Source organism: Cervus elaphus, chromosome 12 (genome assembly GCF_910594005.1).
Source record: "Cervus elaphus chromosome 12, mCerEla1.1, whole genome shotgun sequence".
Taxonomy (NCBI): Eukaryota; Metazoa; Chordata; class Mammalia; order Artiodactyla; family Cervidae; genus Cervus; species Cervus elaphus.
In genome coordinates, this window is record NC_057826.1 from 47,713,843 (window position 1) to 47,727,093 (window position 13,251).

At 43.1% G+C, this 13,251-nt stretch overlaps 1 protein-coding gene across 8 annotated transcripts in view; it reads left to right on the forward strand.

Annotated features, from left to right (window-relative positions):
- The first annotated feature begins 10,884 nt into the window (after positions 1-10,884).
- Positions 10,885-13,251, forward strand: part of TCF12 (transcription factor 12) — a 391,020-nt gene continuing 388,653 nt past the window's right edge. For 2 of the 8 annotated variants that reach the window (XM_043921189.1, XM_043921191.1), the window contains exons 1-3: positions 10,886-11,116; positions 12,106-12,202; positions 13,109-13,181. In XM_043921189.1, the coding sequence (XP_043777124.1) occupies positions 12,128-12,202; positions 13,109-13,181 (148 nt within the window). In that variant the 5' untranslated portion in view covers positions 10,886-11,116; positions 12,106-12,127. Of the gene's footprint in view, positions 11,117-11,552; positions 11,678-12,105; positions 12,203-13,108; positions 13,182-13,251 lie in introns of those variants that run through there. The other 6 variants (XM_043921194.1, XM_043921195.1, XM_043921192.1 and 3 more) reach the window with 5 other exon arrangements.

The following is a 13,251-nucleotide window of genomic DNA, read 5'->3' on the forward strand; positions in this document are numbered from 1 at the left end:
TTTAATTCACTTTAACATTTAGTCTATCTAAATATTTCCAGTCAGCCAAGTGAGGAATTTTGGGTGGTTGAGAGATTGTAAATTTCATTCCGAAACCTTTTGTATAGTTATCAGTGGGCCACTTGCAATGCAGTTTATCAGTAAAAAATCTTCCATTTATCATACCCAACAAAGTCTTATCCTCTTGGCTGGTAGTGAAATGTCTAAGGTCTAGGAGAAGGACTTCAGTTCCAAGGTAATATCCTTAAGGACTGATGAGTGTTAGAGACTAAATAAATATCCATAGTCTCCCTCCCACCAGAGGTGTTATCTTGTTGTCACCTTTTAATTAACAATTCATAAGCCATCCCCTATTACAGATGATTTTAACAGGTGAATGATATATCCTCGTTTACATGCCAGGCCATAAATGCGCCAACTGACTAACCTTTCTTAAATTTAAAAATAGAAAAAATTATTTAAGTACAAAACGGGTAAGTAGTTAATTTATAATAGAGAATAGTTAGAAACTACTTAAAGCCTCTTCCTCCCCAATAGTGGACTGGTTAAATAAATAATGGTATATGCATAGGATGCAGCCATTACAAATCTTTTCCAGGGCTCCTTGGAAAAAGGGCTGAATTTGGGACTGGAGCAGGAAATTACATGGTGATCCTGGAACATCTTGTCATCTTGTCAAAGGTAAGTGTCAGATATTACTGGGTCATGTCAAAAAGGACTCAGGAGTCAACTTGCAGATGCTCCCATTGGTCAAAGAAGAGACCATCTGAATATGAATCAAGATAACTATAATGATATGGGTTTCAGTCTATTAGTTCAGATTGATATTCTAGAAAAAAAAACTCTATTGGTGCCCTTGGAAAATGCTAAGGAACCAACTCATTTTGAAAACTGATAAATAAAGAGAATAAATCAAGCACCTATGTCACTTTTCATACACAGATTTTGCCCTAATAGTTGATAAGAAGAAGCTTCTCTTTACAGAGCATTCCAGCTAGTAATAGGTGAAGATATGATAGAATATCATCATATTGTAGACCATAATGAAATGATGCAACTAGAAAATGATTATCAATGATGGCTAACTTAACAAAAAGACAAGCAGAAATTACTCACCTTCTGTATATAACATCACATACGGAACATTCTTGCCAAAAATCAAACTAGAATTTGATCAATCCAAATTGATCAATTAATTTGATCAATATATGTGTGTGTATATGTATACACACATATACATATGTATATGCATATATGTATATACACATACATACATACATATGCATATATACACACACATATACATGTATATACACACATATGTATATACACATATAGATGTATGTATCACACATATATATATACATATATGTATGTGTATATACACACATATATATATAAACAATAATTTACAGAAAATAGATAAGGAGCATATGAAATGACACCAGGAGAGTTACAATCAGAAACCCCAGACTATGGGAAATCCTACAGGACAAAGAACACAGTTTTGCTTCAAGAAATCAATTGGAAGAGGAGGGAGAAACTATGGATTAACAGACTTACATATCAGACAATTCACTGTGTGGATTTTTTTGGATCCCAATTTAAACAAATCAATTGTAATGAAAAAACATCCATGAAACAACTTGGGGAAATCTGATTTGAAATCACTGTCCTCAAGAGATATCTACATCCCCATGTTAATTGCAGTGTTATTCCAGTATGCATCTATATTCAGTTACTTTCTAAATATGTGATATTAAAACACTTTTATAAACATTGTAGATGTGATAATGATAGTGTCATAATTTCTAGAAGCAGCCTATTTAGATATAAGTGCTGAACTATTGTGGATGAAATAATTCGATGTTTGCTTCAAATTAAGATGGAGGTAAGGATGCTTGAATAATTGTTGAAGCTAGGTGATAGGTTCAAGGGCATTCATTATACCATTCTTTCTACTTTTGTATGTGTTTGTAATAAATAATTAGGTATTAAAATTATTTTGGGGGTATAATCTTGATTTTAAATTTGTAATGTAAGTGCAGAGAATTAGTTCCCACTAATTGTCTTTCCCCAATCCCTACACTCTTACCAATTACTCACTCACCTTAATGTTTTAAATAGTTTTCTTTAATTTCTATGTGTACCTATCACTAAATCAGTTCAATTCCATAGACGGAGCAAACAAACAAACAAAAAAGGCAACACACAGATGGCATTATTGATGGGCCAGTTGCATTCTTGTGCTCTGTCCTTCAGGGACCAATACTTTTGAGACAATCAGGAATAGAAGACTGATCTGTAGTGAAGAGACCCCTGCTTCTCTGAGAGAAGTTAACGGATCCTTTGGGGATCAGACTATGATTTTGATCTCATTAGTATTCTGAGCTTCATTCAGCTGTGACTGACAGTCACACAAGTCAATACAGGAGCGCTTTGGGAGAGCCAAGTTAGAGATTTTTTTTTTTTCTTACAGATTAGTGCTTCCATTCTTACGGAGCTCATCAGTAAAACAAATCAGAGTACTTTTGATTCAACAAATGAGTAAAATGAAGCTGTGTTTCTAAGAAAACTGCATTCTTGGACTAGAAGAGAAATAAAAGTCTAAATTACTTGTTCAAATAAAAAAAAAGTTAGTGAAGGAAATGAGAGTATATTCTAGATGATTATTAACGCTTTCATTTTCACTTTCTTTAATCCTAGATCAACTCATAGCCACAGCCTAAATGCAACCTTACAGATTCAAAAAGCAACAAATTTTTATCTTTAACAGTTTTAATCCCATCAAGCACACTTCATAAACAATAGAGTAAAATTAAAATGGAACACCATCAGACCATCAGAAACAGAGTAGAAGAGGGCAGCCGAAGACATGGAAAACGATGAGTCAGTCCCAGCTAGTATTTTCCTTAAAGGTTTCATTCGCAATTCCAGAAGAAAGCAATACTTAAAATATGCAGTGGCATCCTTTTATCAGGTTACTGAATATAATTTCAAAGCTTAAGGTGATATGTTTAAAGATTGGAAACAATAAAGTTCTGTAGGCTTTTAACGCAGTTGAAACAGGGAAAACTGTTTAGTAAGATATTTTGGATTTAGAGAAGAATGTGCCAATCACCAAAACTTAATGTGTAATTACATAAAAATGCTGGTGCAGTGAAATTAGAAATTCAACAGATGGTCCTCCCCAAATAAAATATTTCCACAGTATATGAGAACAATTGTTTCCTAACTCCTCTCAAGTGAAAGTGTGGATAATTCAGTGCAATCTAAACCATCCCATCCAAGTCAGTTCATTTTATCAAATCACCCAGGGGAATGAACTCAAGACAAAGCAACTTTCACTGAAAACACAATTTCTCATTTAATTAATTAAATAGTTACTGAGGGATTATTGGGGTTACAGAAAAGATACAGATGTTAATAAGAAAAATAAAATACAGGGGATTTCCCTAGTGGTCCAGTGGCTAAGACTGTGCTTACAATGCAGGGGGCCAGGGATAGATCTCTGATCACAGAACTAGATCCCACATGCTGCAACTAAAGATTTGAAGATCCCAGGCGCTGCAACTAAGACCTGGTGCAGTCAAATAGATAAATAAAAATAAATATGAAAAAAAAAGGAAAAAGAAAAAAAGAAAATACACCCTTTACTCCTGAAGAGCTCCTAGCTGAAACTGAGAATATGCACCTAAGAACCTGAATATTGACCATGTAGTCTCCTGATTTTTCATAAATGTTAAACAATAAATTGTAATAGGTTGAAATGGTCAAAGATACAAATGATTGTAAGAAAAGACTTATAAGATCCACACATGATGAGAGCTGAACTTGGTGTCACCTAGCATCAAACGATCCTGGACTTTTTACCAGGAGAAACTTTTGCTTTTAGCAACCATTTAAAAATGGTTGATCTATATGTACTTTATTCCTCTCAGCATCGCTTTACCTTATTCACTACATTTCTCCAGTGGTCATTATCTATTCAAGGTAACTATACTCTAGCAGCCCATTTCATGTTCAATTTTATTATTCTGAGGCATTATGGTCCCATAGGGACATCCTACTAAGGTACTGTTTCTCACACTTTATTATGCATCAGAATCACAGGCAGGAAAGACTTGTTAAAAATTAGGTTGCTAGCCCCACCCAGTACTCTTGCCTGGAAAATCCCATGGACGGTGGGGCTTGGTGGGCTGCAGTCCATGGGGTCGCTAAGAGTCCACACGACTGAGCGACTTCACTTTCACTTTTCACTTTCATGCATTGGAGAAGGAAATGGCAACCCACTCCAGTGTTCTTGCCTGGAGAATCCCTGGGACCGGGGAGCCTGGTGGGCTGCCATCTATGGGGTTGCACAGAGTGGGACACGACTGAAGCGACTTAGCAGCAGCAGCAGCAGCAGCAGCAGCCCCACCCTTGGGCTTCCAGGTGACTCAGAGGTAAAGAATCTGCCTGCCAATGCAGGAGATGCGGGTTTGATCCCTGGGTCAGGAAGATCCCCTGGAGAAGGAAATGGCAACCCACTCCAGTATTCTTGCCTGAGAAATCCCATGGACAGAGGAACCTGGTGTATTAAGTCCACGGGGTCACAAAAGAGTTGGACACGACTTAGTGACAAACCACCAATAAGCCCCACCCTCAGAGTTTCTGAAATGGAGCTGCACCCAGAGTAGGTCGAGGATGTAGTCTAAGAATTTGGATTTCTAATTGGTTACCAGGTGATAGTCATACTACTGGCCCAAGGATGACACTTTGAGAACACTTTTCTGAGTGATATCTATCTGCTTCTCAGAAGTAAGTAAGAGAGGTCAAGTTGAGGAAATCAAGAAAGTTTTCTTACTCCTATGAAAATCTCAGACCTGCCTCTGTCTGTTCATATATTTAAGCCCAATTTCTTCCTTTCTGGAGGCTTCTGATACTGAGTGTCTTTTTAAGGTAGGTAGCTCCTGACACACATGCTCATAATGGTATAATAGAAGTCAGCTTATCTATTTAGAGAGATGTATGACTACACTCACAGATTAAGGATTAATTATTTCCAAAATAGATAATAAGATAAAAGACAGAATAAGGGATGGATCTAGATATTGTCATACTGACTGAATTAAGTCAGACAGAGAAAGATAAAACATACAATATCACTTACATGTGGAATCTAAGAAATGGTACAAATGAACATATTTACAAAACAGAAATAGAGTCACAGATGTGGAAAACAAATTTATGGTTACGGAGGGGAAGAGGGGGAGGAGGGATAAATTAGGAGACTGGGATTGACATATACACAATACTCTATGTAAAATAGATGATTAATAAGAACCTGCTGTATAGTACAGCTTCCCAGGTAGCTCAGTGGTAAAGAATCTTCCTGCCAATACAGGAGACACTGGAGATGTGGGTTCGATCCCCTGCAAGAGTAAATGCAACCCATTCCAGTATTCTTGCTTGGGAAATTCCAAATACAGAGGAGCCTGGCAGGCTACAGTCCATGGGGTCACACAATCAGACAAAACTGAGCGACTGTGTGTGTGTGCACACACGCACACACACATATGCATAAACAGGCAGGGTGGTGGAAGAGCAGAAAGGCACATGGACCATTGGGAGACTGTAATCCAGGCAAGGGATATGAGGACCTGAAATAGGACATCGGTGAGAAGAATGGAAAAAGAGGAATATTTCTGAGTTAGAAACGGTGGGGCATAGGCTTTGTATCAATTTCCTAGTAATAAAGGACAGATTAAATGGATGAAGCAGAATCAGTAGTCTGAAAAGCTGTTTGTCAGCTTTTACACGATGGTTCTATTAGTTGGTTTAGTTCCTAGGCACCTGTCTCTTCAAAATACATGACAAAGATACTTTAAAATCTGGTAAAAAAAATTTTCAATTTCGATATATTAAAAAATACTGGGAATTCCCTGGCAGTCCAGTGGTTAGGACTCTGTGATTCCACTGCAGAAGACGCAGATTTGATCCCTAGTTGGGGAAACTAGGATCCTGAAAGCATGTGTTGTGGCCAAAATAAACAAAACCAAAATGCATACCTCATTGCAGTGAATAATTGAGATTGAACTACAAGAAATATGATGTTAAATTTGACTAGTCAAAAGAGAATATAATAACTAAATAAGAGGATTCTTTTCTTGCCAAAATTTAATAATATTTTAAAAATTCTTTGGCGATGTTGAGAAAATAGAGAACAAGAACTGTATGTGTATTTGCAGGTGATGCCACTGTGTGTTCTATCTCGGCCTCAGTTGGGTGTATCTCTATCCGTAAGTCATATGCAATTAGTCACATTGATAAAGTCACACTGACCAGAGAAAATATTTGCTTTTAAAATGATATTGCATATACAGTTATTTTAAAAAATACTTCCAAATCATTACTTCATTTAGTGTTTTTCTCTTCAGAATGTTTGAAGGCTTTGATCCAGTGCTCTCTAACTTCTAGTGTTATTGACTGACAGATGCCCTGTTTTGTGTTCTCTTTGGAAGCTTGAAGGTCTTATCTTTGTCTGCTACATGCTCAAATCTCCTGATGACATGCTTCGGTATAGATCTATTTTTATCCATTTTGGTGGTCACTTGGTGAACTCATATAATTTGGTAACTCATGTACTTCAGTTCTCGGGAGTTTTCTTAGATTATTTCACTGATGACTTTCATCATTTTCCCCTCTTATCTCTGTTTTTGGAGCCATTATTATTTGGATTTTGGACTGGTTCTCTCTACTTTCTAAGAAATTTCCTTAATTTTCTCTTCCAAAGCTTTTATCAATTTTTTCCCCACTTATTCTCTGTGGTTTTCAATTCTAAATGCTCTAAATGTCTCACATGATAGAGCCTTCCCTCAAATGTCTGATAATCCTTGGTTGTCTGCTAATATTTAAGAACAGGACAATAAAATGCTGATTGGAAACTCTGAATGACTGGGTGAGAGGTTGTCAGCTATAGTTTCCTATAGTGTGATTTGTTTGGGCTGATAGGTGGGAACCTCCCATGTCAATATCTTCAGGTCTTTCCTCTTAGAAAGAGGTTAATCAGGTTCCACACAGATAGACCTTCTAATCTCTTCCATGGAAGCTGAAGGTCTGGCTGCTGGAATCAGGGAACTGAGTTGGTAAAAACATTTGCAAGCCTCAGAATCTAATATCCAAATGTTCACTTAATCCCCCTTGCCTCTAGAGATCTCCAGTTTCACCTTCTGCAGAGAATAAGTTTTCAGTACAGGCATTTAATCACTTCAATAATAAATGTCACTATCAAGGAGTAGAGAACTCCTTTTAGCTATGACCAGAGAGGAAAGGTGAAATCTGTACTAGGGAATTCCTCAAAGCTGAGGGATTTTTGCTGGCTGATAGAAGAGAATGAGAGTGGATTGTTGATGACTAGTAGAATCTGGCTTAGGCTAAAAATGGAAAATCTTGGCTTTTAATTCATCTTTGATGGGAGTGCCATGAACTGAAGGTAATACTTCTTATTAAACTAATTGTTACATGACGTTGTTTCTTTTAGTCCCAAGGAGACAGCTGTGGAAAAGAAAGCACCAACTCCTGGCTGCTCTTCTGCAGTGCGGGCAGCTACAAGGGCGTCTACTGGTCATCACCCTTGGTTCTAAGGGGAAAACGTTAGCAGGCCAGTCATTCCATCTAAATAGCAACTTGCCACTTGACTTGATTGGCGCTATTCCCTCTCCTCCTTGTCTGAGCTTTCTAGAATTCTTGCCCTCTGAATAAGAGGCCAAGGTCAAGTCTTTCTCCCAAGGGAGCAAAGCCCATTGTTTCCGATGCTTTTCCTTTTGACTGAAAAGTTTCTTTGGGCAATAAAGATCTCCTGATAAAATTGGGTGTATGAGTGTAGATTTGGGGGTGCTATTAGAAAGAAGAGACTGAAACTATGCTGACAAGAATTCCTGTGTCTGCCAGTTAAGGTGAATGAGCGGTAAACTTAAAATCTGTGAGATTATATCCTTCTTGAGGACAGGGGGGTTTGATACTTCTGTTCCGAAACAGCACTTAGTACCATGCCATGCATGTAAGAAGTGTTCATTAAATATATTTCAACGTTTATTTATTGAGGCTGATTAGCTTACACTATAGAAACAGTACTATTAATTACCACTGAATTTGGGTTACTGGCTATTTCTCTCAGCTTTTATTTATTATTTTAAAAATATTTATATATTTATTTAATACTTATTTAGTTGCAGCTCATAGGATCTTTAGTTGTGGCATGTGGGATCTAGTTCCCTGACAGGGATTGAACCTGGGCCCCTCGGCATTGGGAGCATGGAGTCTTAGCCACTGGGCCATCAAGGAAACCCCTCTCTCAGCTTTTAAATAAAGTCTTCTGGCTCTATCTGGCAAGGTCGGCAAAAGCTCAGAAATGACTTACAAGTAACAAAACTCCAGTTTTTAAAACTGTTTTTTGTCTTCCATATATATATATTGTAGATTAATAGAAAATCTGTTTGTGGGAAACACATTCCCTTATAAAAATGATACATGAAAAGACTGTACTACAGGATGAAGAATAAATTCATGTTTAATGTCAAATAACTGACAGATTTAATTCCAGCCTCCCTTTCTTGAGTGTGTACTATACACCTGGCACTCTGCTAGGTGCACACTACAGACAGATGTATGGCAGCCCCATCCTCTAAGGAGTGTTTAATCTACTGAGGAAAATAAACTATATAATAACATGGGTCATAATAGATACGAAAAACTTTACCAGTCAGTCCCTCAAAGGAGTGAGGGAGCCTCCATGATTGAGGGTTTGAGCAGTGATTTCTTCTTCTAAATTAGTCATATGAGAAGGATGAGAAGAAACTGGCTCTTCTTTTCTCTTGAAAATAGCATAAATCCTTGAATGGGATTACATGCTTTCTCCTCTCCTAAAGATCTCATTTCAGTTTTACCACTGAGACTATTTCTGATGGAATGAGGCCTAACAGTTCTAATTAGACTTCTCTTCTTGACGTTTAGGTCTTTGCTACAAAAAATGGCCATTGGGCCTTATATCGCTTAGAACACGTTAGACTACAAACAGCAGAGTACTCTAACCCTGTCGGTTCCATCAGGGACGGTAGACCTGGGTTCAGAAACTGTGATCAGAGACTCAAAAACATCACCGAAGAATATCTTTTTCTGTTTATGCTTTCTCCATGTCTACTTTATTTTCACCTGGCAGGACCTGCTGGAAGGTTGGAAGATGGCGGTTCAAAGTCCAGGAGTTTCTTGATTTTTTTTTTCCCCCATAAAATATGCTGCTGATATTCCTTCACGTTTTTGGGTTGCTTTTAAATGCTCCTGGATTTCTTGAGCACATGCAGAAACAGGAGGTTGCCTTTGAAGCTCTCTTGGAATATGAAACAAACAAAAACTCTCCCCGAAGCCCCCAGTGTTGGCCGAAATTGTGTCATGCACATTGCCAACCAGTAACTGCAGCAGGGAATAGAACTATGCTAAGTTATTTAGGTTGGAATTTTGCTAATTTGCTTACACTGGAACCACATTCTCTAGTAGACAGCTAGGCCAGGGATGTGACGCCAAGCAGCAGGGTGGTTGTTTACCCAGATAAGGGGGAGTAGATACAGGGGAGGCTACAGAATCTGGCACAAATACAGAATGTGGCAGATGACAACGTCATGGAAACCCTTACCCTCAAGCTACAACTGCCTTCTTCCGCTGGACAGCTCTATTTGTAATAAAGTATAGTAATCGCATATCTGCAACTGAGCTTGTTTCCATGCAGATCAGGCCTCCAAAGGCTCCTTCTTGCCTTCATGGTGTTGGCTGCATTTTTCAGTGTTACTCTGGATCTGTCTTCTTTCCTCACTGTTTCTTCTGCCGGGGCCTTACTGGTCCTTACTGCATTCACTGACCCAAAGAGTCAAACCCTGGCTGATATTGGAGAAAACCTTACTTTGATATCCAAATGGAAAAAAATTGAGGTTTAATTATTCTGTCGTCTTTCCACTCCGTTTGGGGTTCTTCAGGCCAAGTTCAGTACTTGCGCCAAGACTGCGGCTGTGCGACAGAACCTACCTGGGCCATCTCTAAAACGAAGGGACTGGCTTGATCCATTTACAAAAACTCTTCTTGCGGTGCGATCCGGTAGTCTTGATTGGAAATCGGACAGGACGAGAGGGCTGCAGACGTGGAAGCTTGAGTGAGTGGAGTGTTTGGGAACCTGAAGCCCACGTTGCTTTGTGTGGTTTGAGGGAGGTCTTGCCTCTTCTGCGTTCCGCCCACCAACGAATTTGACCATCCGTACCTACTCCAAGAGCCCACCAAGGTGGCCGGTCCCCCTTCCCCACGCACTCATCTTCCGCGCCGAGCCATGCGTAGCCTCCTGGGGCCGAAGCCTCCAGGCCAAGCCAAGCCTGGCGTCCGGCGTCCGGCGTCCAGCGCGGCTTGCTCCGGAAAGCCTTTCAGGATTCTTGCGGCCTCGGGCTAGGTGGCCTGGGCAGCGGATCCAGATGCGCCCGCTGTTGCGTCTCCGCCGCTCCGCTTCGGGAAGAGAGGCCAGAGCAGAACGGGCTGGGGGAGGCGCCACGGCGACTGCCGCCCATCTCCCGAGGGCCCGACCAGGCTTCCTCGCAGGCGGCCCGGCCCTGCCTCACGGGGTGCCTGCGCGTGCCTCCCGCCCCTCCCCACCCGCTCCGGTCCGCCTCACCCCACCGCCGGCTTTGTCCGCCAGCCGCGCGGCGGCCCCTCCCCGTTCCCGTCGGCTCCTCCCCGCCCCCTCCGCTGGCCCCACTTCCTCGGCGCAGGCGGCGGGAGCGGACCGGGGACGAAGGGGTTAACCCGGGGCTCTTCCCGGCGCGGAGGGATCCGGAGCCGAGCTGAGCGCGGTGCTGAGGCTGCCTCAGCGAAAAAAATGTCCGCCTGAGGAGACCCACAAGTTCTATTCGGGGGGACCGCCAGCCCGCCCCGGGAGGAAGGGGCGGCCAGGCCCGAAAGCCGCCTCCCCGGCCCGGATCCGAGAGCTCGCGCGGGGCAAAGTGAGCCGAACCGCCGGGCGGTGCAAGGGGAAGCCCGAGCCCGCTCTCCCGGCCAAAGTGAACTTTAATCGAGGTGGTTGGATGCGGAGACGGGGCGGCAGGTAATTGCGGGCCGGTGAGCGGGAGGGGGACGCCGTGGCGGGGCTGGGAGGTGCGGGGCGCCGCCGTGTCCCGGCCGGAGCAGAGGCGCCCCCGGCCCGCGCCCCAACTCCGCACCCCTTTGTACAGAAGCGAACCCGGGGTCCCCTCCAAGTTGGGGAGCGGAGTGGGGGTGGAGGTGAGAGTCGCGGACGGCCAGGCCCGCGGGCGGCGCGCTCGGCCTGCGAGCCCGGCTCAGCGCTCGGCAGGGGCTCCCGGGCGCGCGGGAGAGCGGGCTCTTCGGCTACCGAGCCAGGCTCATTGTTAAGCAGCTCCGGGGTCGGCCGTCCGCAGGCAGGGCAGCAAAAGTGGGAGGAGGCCGAACCGGGGGAGGAGGACGCCGGGCGAGAGCGGGACTAGTTGTCCGTGTTTCTGTTTTCTTTTTAAAAACGTCTCTGGGACGCGCGGGGGATGCTTTGCGACCCCCGGGGCCCGCGGGGGACGTCCGGGCGGCGGCGGCAAGAGACGCGGGCCTGCGAGCGGCGCGTTCCCTGCAACTTGTCAGTTCTATTGTTGCAGAGCCAGTGAGTCACTTCGCTACTCCCCTCGCCGCCGTTCCGCTCCCTGGATGCCCAATCGTCCCTCACCCCGCCCCTGGAGACCCCCGCCCCGGCCGGGCCCCGCGCGTCGGGCACCCGGCGGCGGCGGCGGCGCGGGGTAGGGGGCGCCGGGGAGGGGGCAGGACGGGCTCGGAAACTTGCGGGAGAGGTGACGAGTTGCGGGAGCCCCCGCCTCGCTCCCGGGCCGGGCCGGGGAACGCGTGGATTCACGGACCCGTGCGGGCGCCGGGCTCTCCTGCCCCCTGCCCGCGCGGCGGTGGGGAACGAGGAGGGTATTGGAAGTCAGCCTGGCGCTTTTCCTCTTCCTCTACGCCCCTCTCCATCCCCGAACACACTTTGGGCCTCGGCGGTCTCTGGCTGGTCTCTAGCTGAGCCTCTTTTCTCTGCCTCAGGACCTGTTAAAAGTGGCCGAAGATGAATCCCCAGCAGCAGCGCATGGCCGCTATAGGGACCGACAAGGAGCTGAGCGACCTGCTGGACTTCAGTGCGGTATGAGAGCTCTCCACGGCATCTTGGGGTTCTACTGAGGTTTACAGAAAAAAGAAAAGGGGGAGAGCGACATGGAGACTAAGCAGCATGAACTCCATCTGCTTTGAGCAGTAGTTCTCAGGGCTGGAGTCCAGCTCCCCCAAGTTGGACACCTGAACTTTGATGTAATGTCTAGACTTGCAGATTTAAAACTTTAATGCCAGAGGGGTCACTTGATTTAACCAGTGAAAAGGAGAACAACTTAGTCTTGAGCTTTGGTTTAGTCACCCTCTGACCCTGATGGTTATTAGGGATTTTGAACTTCATATGAAAAAAGAAAATTGTTTTTTTCTTCAATACTCCTAATCATTTCCTTTCCCAAGATGTGGTATAGTTTATGGTACCTGAACTATGAAACTAGTGAAGGGCTAAAATTTCCTGCCTTTTGGGTTGAACCCTCTTAAGATAAATGTATATGGACTTCACACGTGTATGTGTGTGTAAATGTATACATATTATGAGAAGTGTATGTGTGTATATATGTTTGAAATTTTTTTAACACAGGGAAAAATATCACCTGAAATCAAAGAGCCCATTGCCTTTATTTCTAATGGGTTGAATTTGTTTATTAACTGCTTTTACAAAATGAAGATCATTGACCAAAACTTACCATTTAAACTTAATAATCTTAGAATTTCTCATACAAGTGACGGGATTTTCAGAACAGAAAACAGCCAGTATTTCCAAATAGTGTGAGGAAATAGTATTACCAAGTGTGTTTGCCTTTCTGGATCTGAATGTATATCTATCTCCATTTTTAACTTCTCTCTGAAATACAGTAGCTAGTTGATAACTCTTGATGAACTGTGTTTGCAAGGAGTCTAGCAGAATTTCAGGACTAATAGAAATGTTTGGGTTATTTTGTAGATGTTTTCCCCACCTGTTAATAGTGGGAAAACCAGACCAACGACACTGGGAAGCAGTCAGTTCAGCGGATCAGGTAAGATCATGTCTAAAATCAGAAACTCTTATGTTGGTGTTATGGTATGTTTATGTAGAAAAATATGAAG